Source organism: Lissotriton vulgaris, chromosome 4_1 (assembly GCF_964263255.1).
Source record: "Lissotriton vulgaris chromosome 4_1, aLisVul1.2, whole genome shotgun sequence".
Classification (NCBI taxonomy): Eukaryota; Metazoa; Chordata; class Amphibia; order Caudata; family Salamandridae; genus Lissotriton; species Lissotriton vulgaris.
The window spans coordinates 317,123,575-317,147,060 of NC_141691.1; the positions used below are offsets into that span (position 1 = coordinate 317,123,575).

General features: G+C 43.9%; 1 protein-coding gene across 2 annotated transcripts in view; it reads right to left on the reverse strand.

Annotated features, from left to right (window-relative positions):
- Nucleotides 1–23,486, reverse strand: part of ADGRG4 (adhesion G protein-coupled receptor G4) — a 1,454,718-nt gene that overhangs the window by 589,107 nt on the left and 842,125 nt on the right. For both annotated transcript variants that reach the window (XM_086918649.1, XM_086918650.1), the window contains exon 16: nucleotides 21,058–21,189. In XM_086918649.1, coding sequence (XP_086774775.1) covers nucleotides 21,058–21,189 — 132 coding nt within the window. The remainder of the gene's footprint in view (nucleotides 1–21,057; nucleotides 21,190–23,486) is intronic.

Consider the following 23,486-nt stretch of genomic DNA (forward strand, 5'->3'; position numbering starts at 1 on the left):
TGCGTGTGTTGTGTATCAACAGAGGAAGGTTCAGTGTTCACTTTTAACAGAATACACTGGAAACATGAAACCTTCACGAATTGTCAAACAAGAAATATAGTTTATGGCATCTGGTGCCCATGCCCAAAATTATATACAGGCAAAACCACGCAGGAAGCCCGACAGAGGATCACGCAACATAAGTCTAGAATAAGGAGACAGGTACCTAATGCGCCATTGGCTCAACACTGGTTAGCGCACAAACACAAAGAAGAGGACCTATGCTGGACCATCATTTCTAAAATCGAGCAAGACCCCCGAGGAGGTGACATTGAGCTGAGACTTGGACAGCGGGAAGCTCTGTTAATAATGAAATACAACACAGCCATCACTGGGTTAAACGAGATTTCAGAAATCTTCAAAAATACCCTGTGATCATTGTGAGCACCAAACTTTTTGGCGTCCAGTTCTTTCAGACTTCAGAAATCTTTTACACTTTGGAACCATTTTGCGCGAACTCATTACTCTCTTAGGGGTCCAGGCATGCATAAACAAAGCATACTACGTTGGAGCCTCATGCCCTGTGCCTTGATCTGTTTGACAACAATGAAACTTAAAAATGGGGACTATGTCATCTGTTCTTCTGTCATCCGCGCTCAGTGAACAATAAAGGTTCCATCCTTTAAAACATTGCCGACTCCTTTAAGGATAATGCGATCACGTGACCGCGATTGAATGTAGAAAGGGAAGATGGTTTCAAACTAGGCAAACTCGCGGCTGTTTGGGTTGCTCTTAGACGTTACCAACCAACGTAAGACGGCGTTTTAACAGAAGAATTATCCAAGTTATCAGGGTAACGCGGCGAGGATTTATTCTAAGACTCCGCTTTTCCATTTCAGGATTCCGCTCGCTTAACTCGTATCGGACCGCGTGTTGAGACGAAAGGACGCCGACAGACACATTCAGCCCGGTGGGCAACCCAACAATGAAGAACGGGTAAGCAACCTTCAGTCAGGGCTCCCACTGTGCGCTTGCAGCTAGTTTATGGCAACCAACCAATTCCCCCTTTCTTATTTTTCAGGCACCTCCGGCCCATGAAGAAAGTTTATCAGGTCAGTTTAAGCTGTTTACAGCTGATATTAGGTAGGGGACCAAGTAGATTGCTGTGTAGTTTGTAACGAGTATGCTTGATTATGTTTCTATGTGCAGAACTAGTGGGATCACACCACAACACCACCTCTCATCAGACACCATTAACAGGACTTAGAAGGTAGGCGGTTGCTAGCCGGCTGGTGGCTATGTTCAAATAAACATGCTTTCTGAGTGAATAGGTTTTCTAATTTGATACACATTTTTGTTTTTGTAGAATTCTTGTTGGTCCTGAGGAGAACCCCGCAATAGGGGGGTTCGAAACGCGTCGACCTTTCCTGGCCCACTGTCAATACCAAAGATTAGAAGGACTGTGATAGGCAATTTTATGAGTTATTCCAACTGACTCTGTTTTAGTACACAAGTTCTATGAATAAACACAGAAAGTTATTGTAATATGTACAATGAAGCTATCGTGTTGACAAAAGTCCATACCTCAGAGGTTTATGTTGTACGGCTGTGAATGTGTGTGGTATGTATGGAGTGAGTAAGACCTGTTGCGGATGTGGTGTAAATTTGTAATAAATCTGTTTGTCATTGTAAATATTGTATTGATTTGTATATATTTTGTATATGCACAAAAAACTTTCTTGAGAAAAAATGAAAATCGGACTAGTGAGTAAAAATGATTTAATAAACTAGTGACGTAAGCAAATACAGACCGGTATGTTTTATTCATAAAAGGTCATTGCACAAAAGGTACGAAGTTGAGTCCAGTACTGGCAGCTGTGTTGTTATTTGATGTATATTTGACTTAGCCTTGCTGGTTAGGAGTCAAGACCCTGTGTTGTTCTCCTGACTAGTGTGCACCACAGCATCGATGTCCCTAAGCCAACCCAGGAGCTCATAAGGCAAATTTAAAAAATATTTATTGCCCTGTGTCTTTTATCACAAAAATACCAATTGAGGCCACGTCCTCCCTGGACTAGAAACAAGCATCCTAGGACCAGTTTCAAGCTTTCAGCCCTCATCAGCCAGGATAGCTTGACTCTAGTGGCATGGAGAGCACGTGACCCACATCTGGGCATACCCGTCCCACTCGGGGTGACAATTGCCAATAGAAATATTGATGGACATACATTCACCCCAATACAGAGATCTGGGCCTAAATCCATATTTTTGTTCCTCACCATGCCATTCCAGTTTGGACCCAGCCATATGCAAAGCAGTCTTGATCCTGCGCCCAATGGGAACAGTTCAACCCGCACTGCCAGACCAGATCCTCCCTGGACTGTAAACAAGCATCCTTGGACTGGTTACGGGCTTTCAGCCCTCATCAGCCAGGATAGCTAGACTCCAATGGCATGGAGAGTACGGGACCCACGTCTGGGCATACCCGTCCCAATCGGGGTGACAATTGCAAAAAGAACAATTGATGGACAGAATGCAGAACAATGTCATCCATTCACCCCAGTACAGAGATCTAGGCTTAAATCCCTCATTTTATTGTTGCTCACCATGCCATTCCAGTTTGGACCCAGCCATATGCAAATCAGTCTTGAACCTGCGCCCATTGGGAACAGTCCAGCTCGAACTGCCTGGGCAGGTCCTCCCTGGACTGGAAACAAGCATCCTAGTACCAGTTTCGGACTTTCAGCCCTCATCAGCCAGGATAGCTCGACTCCATTGGCATGGAGAGCACGGGACCCACGTCTGGGCATACCCGTCCCACTCGGGGTGACAAATGCAAAAAGAACAATTGACGGACATAATGCAGAACAATGTCATACATTCACCGCAGTACAGCGATCTGGGCCTAAATCCATTGTTTTTTTTCTCACCATGCCATTCCAGTTTGGACCGAGCCATATGCAAATCAGTCTTGACCCTGCGCCCAATGGGAACAGTCCAGCCCAAACTGCCAGTCCAGGTCCTCCCTAGACTGGAAACAAGCACCGTAGGACCGGTTTCGGGCTTTCAACCCTCATTAGCCACGATAGCTTGACTCCAGTAGCACGGAGAGTACGGGACCCATGTCTGGGCATACCTGTCCCACTTGGGGTGACAAATGCACATAAAACAATTGATGGACAGAATGCAGAACAATGCCATACATTCACCCCAGTACAGAGATCTTGTCCTAAATCCATCGTTTTATTCCTCACCATGCCATTCCAATTTGGGCCCAGCCATATGCAAAGCAGTCTTGACCCTGAGCCCATTGGGACCAGTCCAGCTCGAACTGCCAGGCCAGGTACTGGAAAAAAGCATCCTAGGACCGGTTTCAGGCTTTCATCCTTCATCAGCCAGGATAGCTTGACTCCAGTGGCATGGGGAGCATGGGACGCACGTCTAGGCATGCCTGTCCCACTCGAGGTGACAAATGCAAAAAGAACTATTGATGGACAAAATGCAGAACAATGTCATACATTCACCCCAGTACAGAGATCTGGTCCTTATTCTGTTTTTTTGCTCACCATGCCATGTTTTTTATCGGTTCATATAAAAAAATTGAGAAATATACATACTTCACTTATGCCTTAGAACCTCTAATTTTCCTTTATATTTTCAAAATAGCTTAACATTTTTTCATCGAAACCATGTATAGGCATGAAATGATTGAAGCACAGCCATGCCATTACATTTGTTAAGTTTTAATAACACAAGGTAACCCCATAAATCACTAGGGGCCTGGGGTATGATAGCTAGTACTACAACAGTGGTCCCTAATGGAAGAATTGATAACACATCTGAATGGAATTTAATCATAAAATGTGATGTAGGGCAACATCCATTTTCATTTGTAGGGGTGCATTATAATGACATGTGTAGAACATATCTGTATATAATCCTTTGTCGTGTTAACCTAAGTGTTAGGATCTTGTAATGTTATAACATAAATGCGACATGTTTAGGCCAATATGTAGATGACGTGAAGAATGTATGTTGAAAATGTTTATACAACAAGCAGAGAACATTAACTGAAACCCTCCTGTTATGTAACTGTCAATCATTTATTATCAAACATGTTTATTGATCTTGTCATTTTATACGTAGATAGGAATATTAACTGAATGTGCCTTAATTCTTATGTAATTTCGTAAAGTTCATGTTCCATTTGTCTTATGTTAGCTAAATGTTGCAGGCTTGAAAGGCATTTTTCCTGGAAGCTTTCGCATTATGAAATGAAATGAAAAAAAGATTTGTAGAGCGCTACAGTTGCCCTGAGGCGTCCAGGCGCTAGAAATCAAGAACACATCTTCCAGTGAGATAAAACCAACAAGGGATAGACTTAGTCAAAGAGGAAAGTTTTAAGTTGTTTCCGGAAGGTCAACAAATTAGGATTAGATCTAAGGTGCAAGGGAAGTGAGTTCCATAGCTTGGGCGCGTTGTGTGTGAAGGATTGGCCTCCTGCTCTGGATCTCTTAATCCTGGGAACTTTTGCTAAAAAAGCCTGAGAGGAGCGGAGTTCTTTTTTTGGATAGTAGGGGGTAATCAGAGCATGATTGATTGCAGGGCCAGCTTTCCAATAGGCTTTGTGAGCAATGCACATGGATTTAAACTTGATTCTCCCTCTAATTGGGAGCCAGTGCAAGGCTCTTAGTCCAGGCTCTATTCGAGTTCAGCGGGGGATTCTAAGAAGTGTGCGTACAGCGCAGTTCTGGATTCGCTGCAGTTTGTTCAAGCAGTACTCAGGTGCCCCCAAATATAGGGAATTGCAGAAATCAATGCAGGACTGAATTAGGCCTTGGATGACTACCTGTTTGGCCTCAAAAGGTAACAGTGGAAGAATCTTTTTCAGCATCCTAATGAGGCCAAAACAGATTGCTTAAGTTTTAGTGGCCTGAGTATTAAAAGTCAGGGACTTGTCCAGCCATACCCCCACGCTTTTTATGTTGTCTCTAGGTGAGGGGGGGGTGCCTAGACTGGCTGGCCATATCTGCTCCAAATTGGGGGGGGTCGGTGGGCCTAGGATCAAGAGCTCAGTTTTATCTCCGTTGAGCTTCAAGCATGATTCCGTCATCCAGTTCTTCACCTGCTCTAGGCAGGTTGTGAGGTTAGTCTGTTGTTGATGGCAATTCTTGTGTGCAAGCGAGACCACCAGCTGGGTGTAGTCCGCATAAGTAATGATCTTAATACCATGCGGATGAACAATCCCAGCCAGCGGCCTCATGTAGGCATTAAAGAGCGTGGGGCTCAGGGAAGAGCCTTGCGGAACCCCACAGCCCAACGGCTTGCTGGCGGAAACAGAAGCTCCCTCGTACACCCGAAAGGTTCGTTCACTCAAGAAAGACCCAAGCCCGGTCAATGCTTCTCCAGATATTCCCAGGCTGCGAAGGCGGCGCAGGAGGATCCTGTGGTTCACCGTGTCGAAGGCGGCGCTCAGATCAAGAAGGATCACTGCCACTGATCCTCCCTGATCTAAGACCCGCCATGCTTCCTCCCAGTGACTGCCATCAGAGCCATCTCCGTTCCATGCTTGGGTTGGAAGCCTGTCTGAGTGATGGCTTTTTCAAAAGTGCTCGTACCCTGGCATGTTTCCAGTTAGATGGTACGACGCCCGTCGTTATGGAGGAGTTCAATAACTCCATTAACGTGGGAAGGATGACCTGGTTGGCCAGGACCAGCATGCTAGGTGGAACAGGGTCACATGGGGACCCAGATTTGATATGATGCATCAGTGACTTAAGTGTTTCTGGGTCTAACAGGGGATAGTGGTCCAAGGTGTGTTGAGGAAGTTCCTCTGCTTCGCCCGCTAGATACCGTCCTTGGGAATGGGGATCGGAGTCACAATCAGGAAAAGATAGATACATTTTGTTGACTTTATGAAAAAAGAATTCGGCCAGATTGTTACATTGGGCGAGTGGGGTGTAGTTCACTGCCGGGGAAGATTGAAGCTTAATTAGACTTTTTACTGTCTGATACATTAGAATTAATAGTTTGAATTTCATTTGCACATTGGATTCTGTTTTTTTATCCCGTTTGTGTTCCAAGTGGAAGAAGCGCCTCTGTTAGTGAAAATAATGTCTTTGTTTTAGGAGTTAGGCAAGGAGAGAAGGGGTTACATTGAGAGTTAATGTCAATAAGCAGAACTGTTGTATTTTCTCACTGGAGAAGGCCTGGGAATCAAGGTCATTTTGTTACTGTTCGAGAGCATTACCATCCTGTGGAAAACTGCTTATGAGAATGTGGCCTGATCAGATGGCGTGGGAGATAATATCTTAAACAATCTCTGTCTCAATAGCTTAATGCTACTGACCCATTGAAGTAGAAAAACTCTTAAGGAAGACTCACACGCTGACACCTTTACCTACCCTACCTTGATGAATGCTTAAATAGGGATGTTACATTAGTGCTAGTGTAGGGACACATTGATGCTTTTATTTCATCCACACTCGCTGCAGGGGAACTTGGACTCATGTTTTCTAATTTTCTGCATCTTAAATCTTGAAATAATTGTCTTGTGCTTGTTGCACAGTCTCAAAATAATCCCCTGATGTGGATTTGTGTTAGCTCCAATGTATTTCTACGCCCTCGTCTTGAGCTGTCTGTATGTCCAGTGTTTTCTGGCTTTGTAATAAACCTAGTAATCTCATTTGGTAGTCTGTGTTTATTAAGGGTCTAGAGAACTGCGATTGGATTCATTGTCATTGTTAACAATTTTTCGCTGCTCCACCTTTCCTTTCATGCTGAGAAAAAGTGTCATCCCCTTGACGTTCTAGAGCAGATCTAGAGGGCACGGATCCGGCTCCTTCAAATGCAAAACAGAGACAAGGCAGTGGGTGCCATTGAATGGAACATGCTTGGTGCTCTCTGTAATGCGGTACACATGGGTGATAACATTTATCATAGGGTGCATCAATTATACAAGAACAGCACAGCTATTAATATATGATAGAAAGTATTTTTAAGTGTCCACAACACAGTCAATGACGTTTCAATGGCGTCATCATCGGGACTCTGAATGGTGGAGCCCGAGGCCAGAGCCGATGCCATGATATCGGTTGCCCCTCGGTTTAGTTTAATGGTGTCACAAATAATAATAGTCGAGCCCTTAGTAGAGAGTCAGAAAAACTGTCTTGTGATAATGCAACCTCACGTAGAATGTATCTGAGATGTCTGTGCATCATGGCAATGCCAGTTAGGTTACAGTGCTCACTATTTGAGGATTGGATGTGTCAATTTTTGGTATATTAGGCAGCACTGGTTTTATATTAATTAAAATGTGTTTATCACCTGTTCCATGGATTCACAGATAAACACACACAAAAAAAATCTTACAAAAAATCCCATTTTGAAGAGGAGCTAAAACAAGTTTGGGACCTCCTTATGACCTTTCAACCTTTTCACTGACCTGCACCAGTTTTGATACTCAGTAAGATACCATTTAATACATTTTCTTTTACCTGATTGATGCAGGTTGGTGAAGGAGTGGCAACATTACTGAGGATACAAAAATCAGATTCTTCTATTGAGTGAGGTGTATACCTTAACTACAGAGGCACCACTGAGACTGGGTAATATGTAGAAACATCTCAGTCATAGAAAGAAAGTAACAAATTAATACCTTCAGTACATTACTAAAATATTTTCTTCCCATGATTTTGTGATAAAGTAGCACCTCCACAGGCCTCGTGTAAAGCAGGATTTGAAACAAATGTCTACACCTTTCCTTCACAACTCCCTCACACACTTTCTCTCCATCAAGCATTAGGGTAAAGGCAAAGAATCCTTACTGTTTCTGATGCTGCAGTGTATTTGGTACTGAGTAGCAGCTTTGGGTGTTATTTCATTTGTGCCTCCAGGATAGAGTTCAAACATGTACTATTAACAGAAGAGAGTGATTTTATTAACCACGTCCCTCTCTTTGATGATTTCCTGCCCTAGAAAGTTTTTTGAGTTCCAGAGAGCTGCACAGCCTGCATCGCCCTGTAACAACCAGGTAAAATGTAGGCTGGATGGCCATAGAAGATGGAGCTGGAGTTGGAAGCAAAAATGACCAGACCTTGTTGGTTCACACCAAAGGGCTGGATTATCCTGCACAACACTGGTCCAAGTTACCAGGCCTCCCATGTCCATTTCTACAGCTATGCATTTGGCCTTAACAAGAGTGCAAAGTGAGTAGGACAAGGACTGGAGGGTACTCTTTCTCATTTCTAAGCCCATCTGTTTGCAGCACTCTCCCTCTGCATCTGAGACAGGCAAGTTCAGAACTTGCTTTAAAAGAAAAGCTGAAACCTGGGTATTCACGCTGTTATTTTCTACTTTCTGCTAGACTAGTAGCAGAATACTCCCAGGAGTATCTGTGCGCTCTGTAAATTTGTGTTTGCCATCATTCTCGTCATTGGAATTTTGGTGTTAAGGCGAGAGGTGTTTTTTTTTTTTACCTTTGTTGCTAGTTTACAGGATTCAGAGCATGGTAAGGGGTCAGCTGCCAACTGGTGCTAGTCAAGGCATGGTCCTGCAAGGCCCTTTTCTGCAGCTGGAATATACAGCATAGCTCACACGTGAACGTGTCTGTGAATAATTCTTAAAAGTATGCTTGGTAAAACAACAACTTTTACAGGTGGAAGACAGAATTACAGATAACATGTCTTTGAGCCTATTAATTATAATAGAATGAGTGCTTCCCTTCTATGGTCTGCGTAAAGAAAACTAGACAATACACTTCCCTCCAACTATGTAAAAAATTAAGTAATCTAAACATCAGGGGTGATTACAGACTATACTGCATGTTCTTTACAAGAGCCGGTAAATTGTTATTCTCATAACAATTACAAATATTACTTATATAGTGCATTTCTCAGGAGATAATGGGCTACTCTGAAATTGTAAATGATCAGTTGTAAATGATTTATTCCTGGCAAATTGAACATCATAATAAATACAATTGAAATGCTTTTTTGAATGCTTAGGATTAAGCACTTTTTAAAATCAATGCCTAACTAAACCCCAGGTTCTACAAGTTGGATTTGTGTAAATACTTTTATTACATTTGAATCTTTTTGTAAGTGTAGTTGAATGTTAACTTAGCTCTTACAAATAGAAGATGGAGTAGCTGGCATGGCTAAGTTAACACTCTATTGGCCAGGTGCAAAGAAGAATCATCTTTGGTAAGTGAGTTAAGTTGTATGTGAAAACCTCTGCCAGTGCTCGTCGAGGTAAAGCTCAACTACTTTTGAAAACAGCTTAGTGCTCCTGTGTGAGTGCTTGATAATTTGTTTATAGTCTGGCCTAGTAGCCCAGTTGTCAGCAGACAATTATGTTAGCATCACTAGAGATGCTTTGGCTCTGCCCACACGTTGGGAGCCAGGTGAACATGCTTTGCTTGGGCTGAAGTTGTTTGATACCTCCTTGTAGCTGTGGTAATTTTGCTTATTTATCCAACTGCTTGAGCTTGAACTCTTTACATATTAATATGCCTAGTGCCTTTATCAAACAATTTCATAAACAGATCAGGCCTATAACGATAATCATTGGCTTACCACCATAACCAACTGAGTCCTGTATAGAGTATCGGCTTTGTCACAAGCCAAAAAGTGAAAGCACATGCATTCAGCCCGATCAAATCCTGTACTCAGGAGAGCCAACATGTGGATGACGTCTAAGCCCCTCTCTCAAAACTGCTTTAAATAACCAGATAAGGTATGGTGTTTGTCTTTCTGGGAGCAGCACAGCTATAAGGAATGTATTGCAGTTCTAGCATATATGCCTTTCAATATTAACTTTAGACTTCAGAGGTCCGATTTGTGTTTGAGAGCAGTATGGGACACACAGGATTACACTAATCTACATGAATTTTTAGGTCTGGTTTTTGCAGTGCAACTGTTGCCTGAAGTTGTGTGAGCAACAAAAAAGAACTTTTACAGTACTACTGAGAGAGGGGCTTAGCTTCATCCACATGTCGATTGTCCTGAGTACAGGATTTCATTTTATCGAATTGATGTACTTTCACTAAAAGGGCTGCTTGTGTTGCCTACTCTCTACACAGGTCTCAGTTGGTTATGGCTGCAAGCAAATGATTATAGCTACAGGCCTGATCTGTTGATGAAATTAAATGGTAAAGGCACTAGACCCGACATTTTATTGTGAAAAGCATACGTTAAAGTCAATGTTAATGTATTTGTCAATTGCTATTATTCTTTATCAAGGCCTACTGATTAGTATTTTGTTCATTAGAATCTCATTGATTACCATACTAATGTTGGTTACCCCTTGCCACAAACCATCTATACAGATATTTTGCTCTGTGAGAATCCTTGTTATGCTGTCTAAGGAGAGAGGTGGTATTTTGCTCTGCCAATTTATTATTTCTTTCTAATTTTATGACTGCATACCCCTTGTGGAAAGGCGTATGCTCAAAACTGTAGGCCTGAGCTATAGTAACAATCTATAAGCCTAACTGGTGCACTGGTAAACATTTTAAAAAAAAATTTTGATTGAGTTTTCAAAGTACAAAAGAAGGGGAATTAGCAAAGTACATTCTTCTAAAATGCTCATTTTTCACCATACAGTTGACATAGTGCAGAGTCCGAGTGGAATGTAACTTGCCTGTCAAAACTGGGGAAAAAGAAGGACGAGGGGGGAACCCAGCAAAAAGAATGGAGAGAAGAACCATTAAAGAGGTTGTGGCGGTGCACCAAATAGTGTCCCTCTGTATTACCCCACAGTATCTCTCTGCTTACAAATGCCTAGTGGGCCATCCTGTCTGAAGAAAGGCCATCCGCTGCATCAGCCGGAGCTTCCCTTATCTCCACTTGTGCTCTCAAATACACTTCTAAGGGGGGTTTGATGTCCTTGGAATGGAATCGCACTAACATTAATTCTAAATAGGCTAACAAATATTCCTGGCAGTAAGCTGCACCTCCTAGAAGCCACTCATCCCTACGTGGTGTCAGTCACCGGCCCCAGTGCATAGCTATCTGGTGTCTTGCCAACAGCAGTAGCATCACCGTTAGCTTACGTGCCTCCAGCGAGACATACTTGACATAACCTAGCAGTGCAACACGCAGCAAGCGCTAAAGCACACACCCAACAACACCCTCTGTAGTGTCAATGACTGCCAACAAAAACTGTTGTATTTGGGGGCAGTCCCACACAAAATGAAGGAAGTCCGCAGTGGGCACCAAGCAGCTCAAACATCATCCATCCTCATGAATGTCTAGTTTGGGAAATCTCACGGGATGTGGTATAGTCAATGCAATGCACTAGGTGCAATCTATAATTAGGGGAGAGGGCCCTAAACTGAGAGCAGAAGTACTTCAACTGTTCATTGGTAAAAGGGAAAGCGAGGTCCGACTCCCATTCTTGTCTAGCACGTGACGCATAACGGTGACGTTGTCTACATTTCTTCGTATAGTCTTGTTACTAATGTGGGCGAGGAGGGGGTCCAAAGAGTTGTTTCAAGCCCTGGAACCTGAGGAGGCTGCAGGGAAGGAGTCATGCAGCATTCTAAGTGCAGCGCGCAGTTGGTAGTATATAAATGTGTTTAGCAGGCTCACACTAGGTCCCTGGAGGGCCTGTTGTGGTGTAACAAAGGTTCCCTCCAGATATACTGGCTCCAAAGATGTGAGCTGCCTGCTACGCAAACTGGACCGGGGCGCCTGCATCAAGTGTGATAGGCATGGAGGGATGATCAATCATCAGCACTGAAGGAGCATATAGGGGGCCCAGCCCTGCACGCCGTCGGAGGTCATTCCAGGCCCACACCATGCAAGCCACTGCATTTATTTGCGATCAAGGGAGCTTAGGCGCTAAGTAGAGTACTATCAGAAGAGGACAGGGTGCAATATCACCTTGTTCCGATGATGTGTGCACCATAAATTGCATGAGTAAAATCCAATAATGTACAAACTGTGCCTGTGCACAAAAAATAATATAGATCCATGTCTGGTGCCCTCAGTGATCCCTGCGCAAATGGAAGTGTCAACACCTTCCAGGCGATACAGGATGGTCTGCCAGCCCCCACAAGAGTCACCAGGTATGACCAGAGTCTCCGATGGAAAACAAATGTTAGGGGGAGTGGTACATTTATAAACAAGTAGACAAACTTGGGCAGCACCACCATCTTGGTAATAGCAAACCTGCCATTTAAGGACAACAACTGCCTGTGGCAGACCGCCACTCGTTCCTCCAGGCACGTCATGAGGCAACAATAGTTGTCTCTCCAAAGGTTATCCAAGCTTCAGCTCAGTCATATCCCAGATATCTCACTGACTCCCTGGCTCATCTGAGTGGATACTCTGGAACAAACTCCTCAGTTACTTCTGTGGTGGGAACCAAATGGACTCAGCATATTTTATGGTAACCCCTGTCAGTTCCTCAAATCTAGTACATTTCGGTATCAATAGGCCCAAATTGTCCCAGGGTTCCTGACATACAATGTCAAATCATCAGAATACATAGATACTAGGATCCGAGGCTGCGTGAACCCCAGCCCTCTATGAGAGTGGTGCTGAGGCAGTCGTGCCCACAGTGGCTTCATAGCAATGGCAAATAATATTGGCAATAGCAGGCATCCCTGACGAGTGCCCCTAATCACCAATAAGGGGGCTGTCACAACTCTGTTGATAACCAGCTGAGCAAATGGGCGGGCATATAGGAGTCCTATAAGTCAAATAAACTTGGGGCTCAGGCCCAAGAGAGTCAATAAAGCTGATAAATGGGGCCATTTGAGGGAGTCAAATGCCTTCGTGGCATCTAGGAATACCACAGCAGAGTTGAGATAAGGGTCAATGGTGTGTACATGGGTGAAAAGGTGTGCATGGGGCGTTGACCTCCCGGGCGCAAATCTTGATTGGCGTGGTCTCGCAATGTGTGGAGGAGGGGGAGCAGTCTAGAGGCGAACAGCTTGGCTTGATTTTATTATCAAGATTAATCACCAACAAGGGGCGCTAGGACTTGAATCTTTAGGGGTTCTTATCAGTCTTGAGAATCGTGACGATTAGGGCTTCCCGCAGCGAGGGGGGCAGAACACCAGCAGCGAGGGTTCCCTCATACATAGCGAGGAGGTGTGGTGGAAGAATCTGGGCATATTCTTCATAAAAGGCCACGGTTAGGCCATCTAGGCCAAAGGCCCTATAGCCAGGAAGCGCATTAATAACCTGTATGACTTCTTTCTTTGTGATCGGCTTACCCACGAACGGCCTATGACTATTCTCCAGCCACAACAAATGTACATTATCAAAGTAATTGGTATAGTCTAAAGGGGTCTCAGTTTGGGTCCTGTAGAGAGAGGCGAAGAAAGCTGTCATCTCCCTGTGTACAGCCGCCATGCCTACATGAACCTGATTCAGGTCGACTTGTAGTTCGGCAATATAATCGCTGGCCCAGGGGTTGTGCACCAGATTGGCTAGGGTTTCCCTACTCTATCACCCTCTCCATATCTCCAAGTGTGTAGCTCTTTCCCCAGATAGTGGCTTTCCCTTATTGCTGCCTCCTCTTAATATGCTAGCTTGTCCCTAATGGCCTCAGTACAGACGGTAAGCAGTGCTCAAAGTATAGGAGCTCCAGCGCCCAGAGCACAGCCTCAAGGCGTCTCAGCTCATCATGTAGTGCCCGCAACACCCCCACCTCCTTAGCTACAGAGACCTGTCACGTCACAAGGTTGAAGGCAGCCTCCCATAGTGTAGAATATGATGCAACTGACTATCATTATGCTCCAAAAAGCCTAACATGGCTTCCTTACCTCCTCACGAAATACCTACTGTTGCAAGGCCCCAGGAGGAATCTGCCATGTGAAGGCAAACTCAGCGCGATCTGGTGGGCACATTTAAAGCAGAACCGGAGAGTGGTAAGACAACACCCTCGACAAGTGATATACACTAGTGGTCCAAGCATCAGTATCATGTGTCCTCAGACATCAATTCACAACCATCTGGAGTGCATCGATGTAATGCACGTGCCCTCCGTGTCTCTTTTATGTCTTATGCACCAGGTGATAATCAGCCATGAGAAGGTGTACTGGGCTTCTGCTTTCGGGTGTGGGTGTCAGGATTCGCTGTAGTGATCTGCCCCAGGGTCGAAAATCACATTAAAGTCCCCATCACATAGAACCGTATCTGGCCCCAGAGTGTCTGCCAGCACCAAACCTCAGCAAAGAATCAGGGATCATCATTTCATCGGTTGATTTGTTTGAGTATCTTCAGTGTCCGGCTCCGTGGTCAGTGTCTGTCTGCGCTGATCAAAGGAGTGCTTGGGCTGCTTAGCATTGGTCTTTCCCATCTTGCCCCAGGCCCAGTGCAGGCAGTCCAGCAGGCACAGATGAGAGCTCCCCGCAGAAAGTACCACCAGTGTCTGTCACCTCTTTCAGGGTTTCGCCTCACTCCCAGATGTGGGCATGAGCAGACCCCCCTTGGTAGACCTCTGTGAATGATTTGCTCAATGGTACGGTCACTCGAGCTGGACACACACCACCTAGCCAGGAAGTCTCTGCTTTGTCACCGCACCCTAGAAGAGGGGTCCAAACAAACATGGCACGGACCACACCACTCGCTGGGAAGTCCACCACAGGAGGAATGAGCAGGCCACACAGCCTTGGGGCTCCACGCAGTGCAGCCACCTTACTGCCGCGTTAATAGCCCACCGTGGGCAGTCTTGAGGGCTCTAGCCAGGAACAGATACGGAGACCAGAGGTCAAAGCTCGCTCTTACCACTCTCCTTTACTTCAATATGGGCCTCCACGAGGCATCTGTATTTGGCAGTACCATCAGAGGGCTGTTATTTACTAGTCAGAGGTCGGCAAAGCGGTGTATAATTCAGAATGACAGCAAATTGCAGGCTCTCGCCCTGCCACCTCAGACCATTAACCACCAACAGGTGGCCTGGTCAAGTCATGGGCATCCTGCTGGCTTATGCCTGTGGTACTTTCACGCAGCAGGCGCACCAGAGGCCAGACTTCGCACACACTCCCAGCATATATTTTCTCTGGCCTCCGGCAGGGCAGGCATTGCACTTAGAGAATAACGTATGCTAATGCGGCACGCTGTACGCCCTCCACCACCTCATCTGCCACCGTGCTCCCCAGCCAAACGTTCCAGGCCTCCACACAGTTTTCCAGAGCAACTCTGTGTCAGCCGGGCATCCAATCTCTGCTGAGAGCAGCACAGCGCCCTCCCCGCGCAGCCGGTACCCTCACCTCGGCTGTGCCTCTAGCCCAGAAGGCCACTGCAGCACACATGCAGTTTGAATCAGGTGGAACGGGCAGCTCAGCAGTCACAGGGAGTCATCCACCATTTCAGCCACACAGCAAGGTTTGCACAGGCCATGAAAAACCCCAGGCAGCAGATATCTACTCAGAGCGGGCCGACTTGCACTGTAAGGCCTGATGCCACGGACTAAGGCAGATTAATGTTGGATAAACTTTCCTTGTTGACAGCGCCTGACACAGTGGCGGCTATCTTGCGAACAGGCTCACTGGTGTCCCCCTTATAAACACTATGTTCCAAGCCATAGTTATAGTCTGCTAATTATGAAGTTATGACAAAGCCAGTTGGTCTAGCTTATTGTGAAAACCATTTGTTTAAGTGAGTAAGAATTCAACAGTTAGTTGTTCTCTCACTGTGCAGACTATAGACATGTATTTTCTTACATGTAATCTAAGAGACTACAGTAGTAGGCCAGGGTTTTGGAGATGTCCTCCCACTCTGCAAACCCTCTGAGTTTTAGTTGTGATGATTCTTATCAGGCTTTTTGAGAGGGGTTGCATATTTTATGCAAGTGCATTTTTCTACATACTGTATTGTATAACTGTATACATAATGGTTGCCAGTTTATGTGCACTTGAATAGACCTGTGTTGGTTAAGGTGTAAAGTCAATCATAAAGGTAAAAGGCTTCATTGGTTCAATTGGGAAAGTCATGCCAAATTGTATAGGTTTGATCTGTTTATTATGAAACATTAGAACAAAGTAATCTACTAATTGTGAAAAGCATGTGTTGTGAGGCTTTTAAGAACGGATTGTTATTACATTGTGCTACATCCTGCTGGCAGGTATTTTGTTAGATGAAATTGCACAGATAACTGTAATAGACAAGGTTTATGGTGTTGATGATTTACTCGGACAAACAGTGGGGAAATGCACTACAATAATCCTTTTTTAGGTTCTCTTTTAAGAGATAGCAATTTGCTTTGAATACTGCAAAACTGTAATTTTGTATACATTTGTACTTTTATGACGTTTTGCTGGAGGTTGCCATGTATAAAGTTTATGCTCAGTAATGTAGCCTTGAGTTTGATTTGCCGCGCTGCTCTGCCCACAGTGTCCCTGCCCTTCAAGCCGGTACATCGAGGTGCTGGGGGATACTCTGGGACCTGCAGGCGCACATTTCTTTGGCGGCCATCTTGGGGGTAGGCAGGCTCGCGGGCGGCAGTCTAGTGGTGCTGACTCTCGCCGGACGGCCAGCGACGCCTTAAAACTGTGCATAGGGACTGCCCAGGTTAGATCCTCACTTTCTCATTACCTGAGGCGGAAGCCGGGTGTGGGCGAGTGATAGCTATTGCGCTGAGTACAAGCGGTTTTAAACATTTATTTTAAATCCGTTATTTTAACCTGTTGTTATCTGATATATTGCATGTATTTTAAAAGCTGACTACGAGCTTTCTGTTCCGCTGCTGCTATTTGCACTTTGCACTTTTTACTCTCCTCTCAGGCACCTGAGGCGGAAAGCCGGGTGACCTTAGGCCTCTCAGCACTTTATATATTTCCTACCTCTCATTCACCCTTGCTTGTGCCGCGCTGCTTTGCCCGCAGTGTCCCTGCCCTTCCAGCCGGTATATCGAGGTGCTTGGGGATACTCTGGGACCTGCAGGTGCGCATTTCTTTGGCGGCCATCTTGGGGGAACACTTATGTCAATGATAAGTTTGTAGGCCTGTTTCTTTATTGTGAAAAGTTAGAATAAAGGGCAGAAGGCCTGGCATATTAATTGTGAAAAGCATGTGTTAAATTCAATAGGTGTTTAAGGGTAGATTGATACATTTTTTGTGACTTTGAATGTCACGGATTACCTCAGTAGACACGGGATTTGGTGTTGTATACCCCCTCTGACAAACCATGGGTAATGAAACTATGTACTGTGAGATTCCTTGTTTAGTTTGGTCATCCTTGTTTAGCCATTTTTGGAGAGACAGTATTTCCTTTGCCAACTGTAATTTTGTATATATTTGCACTTTCATGCCGGTATTGTGGACAAGCTTATGCTTACGCTCTGTGTAACTGATTTGGTTATAGTGACAAGCTAATGATAGCAGCAATACACTTAGGGACCTATTATGATGGCGTGCGGATCGCCACAACCCGACCGGCGGTGGCGAGTCGCACGCCATAACTCCCCGCCCGACCGCCATTTACACCCTGTCATATTACCATGGCGGGGGATACCGTGGCGGATGGAAAGAACACCTGCTGCTTTTTCGCCCGCAGGCAATCTTCACGATTGCCTGCCGGGTGGAATAGGCCCACGATATGGTGGCAGAGCCTTGCAGGTACAGCCAGTCAGATTATGAGTGCGCTGTGCATGCCTTTCCATGGCTGAGACTCCGCCTTGAAAAGGCATGCAGAGAATTACATTGGTGCCCGTTAGGGGCCCCTGGGGGGTGGAGGTGGAGGGTGGGTGGCTGCACTGGGGGTACCTATGATACCCCCTCATTGCCATACACAAGGTGGCAGGCACTGCGCGTTGCCTGTCACGTTGTGCATTGCAATGCACAACATGCACCTTTAACATTGCGGCGGGTGCTGTTTACAGCACCGCCCGCCGCAATGTTAAAGGCAAGAATGCGCCCGCCAGTGTAGCGGGCGCATCCTAATTTGCCTCGTGGGACCGCCGCACCTCTGGTGGGCAGTCCCATTTTGCGTTACAGTGGCGGGCGGACAAAGTCCGCCCACCATCTAATGGGGCCCTTAATTGGTGTGCAAAGAAAAGTGATGCTAGATGCTTTGGGTCGGGCCAGTGTATTATGTACAGTTATTAAAAAAGCAGTAGGTCTGGTTTGTTTATTGTGAAAAGCATATGGTAAATTCAATAAGCCTTTCACATTAGAATGTTGTCACTTTATGTTACAGTCTGTAGTTATGTTATAATACATGAAGAAAATGAAGAAGGCCCACTCATGTCAATGCAAGCATTAGTAAAACGGTGTGCGCAGATGTATTTATTAAAAGAGAAATACAGGCCTAAGCTTTTTGCAATAATAGAATAGAAAAGCAGCACAAATTGGAGTCACGGCCCGGGGGGGGGGGGGGAGAGGAAGAGGATAGGGGGAGCTGAGGCAATAATAGAAAAATATAATTAGACATAGTAGAAATGGAAAGTTGCAGGACCACATTCCGAGTACACATCTCAAATATGTAGATAAGGTAGCATGGAGGCATAGAGAGGTGGGAGGTTAGGCCTTGTAGAGCAGTAGATTTGTAGGGAATAGAGTATTGCAAGACTGCCAAGAGACAAGCCAAGGACAACCAGTATTACAAGTCGTGGTGTAGAAGCATAACCAAAATAACACATATCATGTATCGCATTTCACAAACACATAATTCGCTTCTTTTGCAGAAAGTATTATCTTTTGATATAATGTTGTGCTTAAGCAGATGCATTATTAAACATTCAACTATATGACACAATTACACTCACAAATGTGTAAAGGAAACCCCATTGTAAGTTGAAGCTTAGATTCCAGTTCCTCTGAGCATGGCTGATCTTCCATGCGTGCATTATTCAATTTTATAATATATTGACTAAAGAAGTTGTGTCGTTGTTCCTTTCATCTGGCAACAGTTAAATGTTTGTTTACATGTAAGCTCACAGATAACCATAGTAGGCAAAGGTTTTGGTGTTTGTCTCCCACTATGAAAAACTCAGGGAACAGAAGTTCAAGGTGCTAATTCTTGCTGGGCCCTTTTGTGAGGGGTAGCATATTTTTTGGGTAAATGTATAAATAATGGTTGGCAGTTTATGCGCACTTCATTAGTCTTGTGTTGTACATCGTTTTAAGCCACTGGTAAAGGTTAGAGGCCTTATCGATCACTGGGAAAAGTTGTGTCATATTCTTTAGGTGTGAGCTGTTTGTAAGAAAAAGTTATGAAAAAGCAAGTAGGCCTTACTTATTTTGAATCACACATCTTAAAGCCAAGAGGCTTTTAATGGCAATTGTTATTACGCTGTGCTAAAGCATGGAGGCAGATATTCTCACAGATTACCTTAGTAGGCAAGGGTTTAGGTGTTGGTGACCAACCCGAACAAACCATGGGATAGACAATTTTCACTACGGTAAACCTGATTAGGCTCTATTATTAGTGATTTATGTTTTTTGGACAACTGCATTTTGTACATAGTTGTTAATTCAATATTGTATACCTGATTGGTGCCATGTGTGGAAGCCTATAACGAACATAGAAGGTCTAAGGTGGCTATGGTGACAAGGCAATGATAACAGCTAGAGGTCTGACTGGTAGACTAGGAAAGAAAAGTATCCAATGCATTAGATCTGATCTGTGTATTCTAAACAGTTACGATAAACTAAGTTGGATTGCCATATTGATTGTGAACACACATATGTTACAGTCAATACATATGTAAGGGTGGATTGCTATTTCTCTAGGTGACAGCCTACTGATCAGTATTTTGTTAAAGGAAATGTTCCAAAATACCTTTGTTGGGAAGAATTTTGGTGTTGGTTACCACCTCTCACAAACCCCAAGGGGAGAAGATTTGCACTATAATAATTCTTGCTAGAATATCTTCTTAGCAGTGTGCCAGGATCTTGTAACAAAGAAAATCATTAAAAAAACATCCATCCATATATTTATTTATCCATAAAGGTACATAGAGGGCCATTGAATCAGCTGTGTTCTGTGTCATTTACACTCTGCTTCCATCCGTGACAGTGTACCGCATGTGGTAATGGATCAGTCCACATTTGTCATTGGCTCTCTTTCACTGAGAACAGCATTTTCTGATCATATTTGTACATCTACATGAAAATGAGTGTGCTTCATTGTCATTGCTGCTTGGCCACTCTTTATTTTTCATTATTCTGTTTTTATATTTCCCCTTTTAGTTCTTTGCTTCTCCTCTTTTTGATTGAATATTTCATAAGACAATATTATAGCTCTCCAGGCAGTGCTTATGAGTTATTTGGTTGCTGCTCATTCCATCGGCAATATGCCACATCCAATGTGGCCACTTTCTCTAAACCAGGAGACCATGATGGAATGCTGTTGTCCATAGGATATCATTGCTTTACAATTACAAGACAGCCAACACTCTGCTTTTAAATGTGTTGGCCATCCTGTAATTTTACAACAACGATAGACTATTTACTCTATCTCTGCTAGACAGGTGTCCACTGCAAAACGTAGTTGTTTTGTTGCGTTATAGAAAGTATTTGCCCAATGTGTTTAAACAGCGGCAGGTTTTCTAAGTTGTACTTGTATTTTATTCATTTATTATGCATGTGTTGTTGAATTTGGGTGTGCTTTATTGAGATTTTGTCGGAGGGTGAATGCAAGGAGGAGTCAGTGGATGGATGACTAGATGTATGAGTGCAAGGATGAGTGACAGAGTACATGTATGATGACTTATTGAGAGTCAAAACCCATCTCTGACATGAAAGGTACTTTCATTCATAAATCAGTTATTGGCATTGACAACACTTGTTTGAAAGCCAGGTGTGTGAGATCCCTCTGTGAGAGGGCAATGCCTTTGTTGCCAAGATTTTAAGAACAGAAATAAAACCGCTCCAGAACCCACTTGCAGATGCCTGGACGTCACAGTGAGGCCTTGATTGCTACTGAAACTCATAACATCTGATTTGGGTGCGTTTGAGCCGATTCGCTAATGATAGCCTGTCCCCAGAGGTAGCATCTACCATTTTGGAAATGTTGCCATTCACTTGTGAGTAATTCCTGAATTAACAATACCTTTTAAAAATTATTGTAAATGTTATATGCTATAACTTTACATTGAAAATAAAAAAAGAATGATTTGTACCTGAAAGAGTGACGTTGTTCCAAAGAAATTAAACTGTATTTTTGAAACGACGTCTGGAATGTGATGTTTCAGTGATCCAGGTAGAAACATAAAATCCGCTTCCAAGTGCAATGGAAGGTAATGCATGAGGATCTGTGGAACAAAAGGTTTACATCAAACTTTGTCCATGGGATTCTGCTTTCGGGTATTTTTCAAAATCGTTATATCAAATTTAAAAGCGAGATAGAGACATGTTCTTGCATTTACTAAGAGGTCCACTCGGAATTCAATGACAAAGGCAAGAGATTGGGAAAACGTAAATCATATTTTATCCACATACCTTTTCAGTACTGGCTAAAGAACAAGCGAAATTGTGTTTGTAAGGAAGGGCCTGGTTACTGCTGACGTGGCACTGCCTCTCATTGCAACGTGCCTGGTTTTCCTAGACCTGGTTCCAGGCGCGGGGACACTTAGCCCAATTTTACTGGTCAGAAAATGCAGTCGATAATAAAATCAAAAGAGGATTGTGCAGATGTGGAGGAGCGAGTGTGAACCCCACCCAACACCCTCCGAGGGCAGAAGGGGGCATAAAGGCTCACCTGTGCATGACTTAAGCCTCCAGTGTCATAGTTATGTTATGTTATGTTATGTTAAAGTGCATTTTTATAGCGCTCGGCTACTCTAAAAGAGTGTCCCGGCGCTTTCCACAGGCAACTTACAGTGTATAATCAACATAACAAGTCCACATACCCCACCTGCTTCCCCGTACCAGCCCCTAATCGCTTTTACCTCCTGTTAGGATAATAACCTGCACGAATTTGAGGAGTGCAAGACAACTGACCCTGAAAAACAAGGCCTGCACGACTTTCACCTAGCCTCTAAACCGTAATTGCACGGTAAGGTACTGACGGGTTGTTTTCGCACAGAACTCTTTTATCATGGCTCAAACTCTGCAGTACACACAACTCGTAACTGGACCTGACACTCTAGATTTCTAGAGGAACAGAACTGCTTCTTTGGATTCCAATAGTAGCCACACTTGAGTTCATTCTACCTTAAACAGCAGACCATTAGCCTCACAAAGTGAAGATTTTGCCATCGGCTCTGTTTTGTGCTCCATCCAACGCTATGTTATTCAAGTAAGAAACCAATCAATAACAAGCATTGGCCATGCCAATTGGTCTCAGCATATTAATGAGCTTAGTGATGTAGTTACTATTATAAATATATTAATATACTGTGTTTAATATCAGATTAATAAGTTAACAGGTTAGAAATGACTTCAGAAGTAGCAGAATAGTAATGCAGTAATTTTATTAGTGAAGCAGTAAGCATCAGCAATAGAGTAGTGATAGCAGTTAAGTTACCAGGTGAGCAGTGATAAAAGTTAGCAAGAGAACATTAATAGTAGTGTTAGTAAAACAGCTGTTATAGTAGTGTGAGGAATACAACAGTAACAGACGTGTGAGAAGGACAGCAGTAATAGAAGTGCCAGGAATAGCAAACACAGCAGTAGGCACTCACAGCATTATTAGCAGTTAACAGGATAGCAGTAGCAGTAATAAAGGAGAAGAACAGAATAGCAGCAGGAGAGCAGTAATAGGGGCGTGAGTAGCTTTGTGATAGCAGCATTAGTACATTAGTCACTGCAGAGCTAGGAGGATAGCAGTGATAAACTTCAAACGAGTTTAAGCTACTGGCATTGCAAATGGCAATGCCTTTTATTTAGGTTTCAAAATCAAAAACAATAATAAAAGGCATTGTCATTTGCAATGTCAATAGCTTCAACTTGCGTAAATGCGAGACCTATTGCATTGCAAATGCTTGTTAAAACTTCATCATTGGCAAGACCCAGCCACTCAAAGATCTGTATAGATGCCAACATTTATTGTGTAATGTGGATGAGGTAGCAAAGGCCCAAGGATTTCAAGGCTTTAGACAACACTTGAATAAGTGTGGTTAATTAGCGGATGGAGACACACTCGAAGCTCTGGACCTCTTGGGCTTCAGGGCTAAGGAAACAGTTTTGAGAAGTTGTGAGTGTGATCTCCACATAAGATTGGTTTAATTTGCCAGGATTAATATCCGTTTTTTCCAGCTCGTGATATGAAGGACAAGAACATCTCTGTTTGCAGAAAGATTACTTTATTTTAATTCATACGGTAAGGACAGCCGACACGTGTTTCGCCCCCTCTTGGCGATTTGCGCCGGGGCTTTCTCAAGGCTAAATGAATTAATTCACGTCGAAAATTCCTGCTTCAAAAATGTGTACATTGTCCGTGGTATAAAAATATAATTCTTCAGTAATAAAACATTTCTTTTTAGGCTAATGCCTACAATCCTAAGGTCCTCCCAGCATGGCGATTCCTCGTTCACGTCCTTGCGGAAGGACGTGAACGAGGAATCGCCATGCTGGGAGGACCTTAGGATTGTAGGCATTAGCCTAAAAA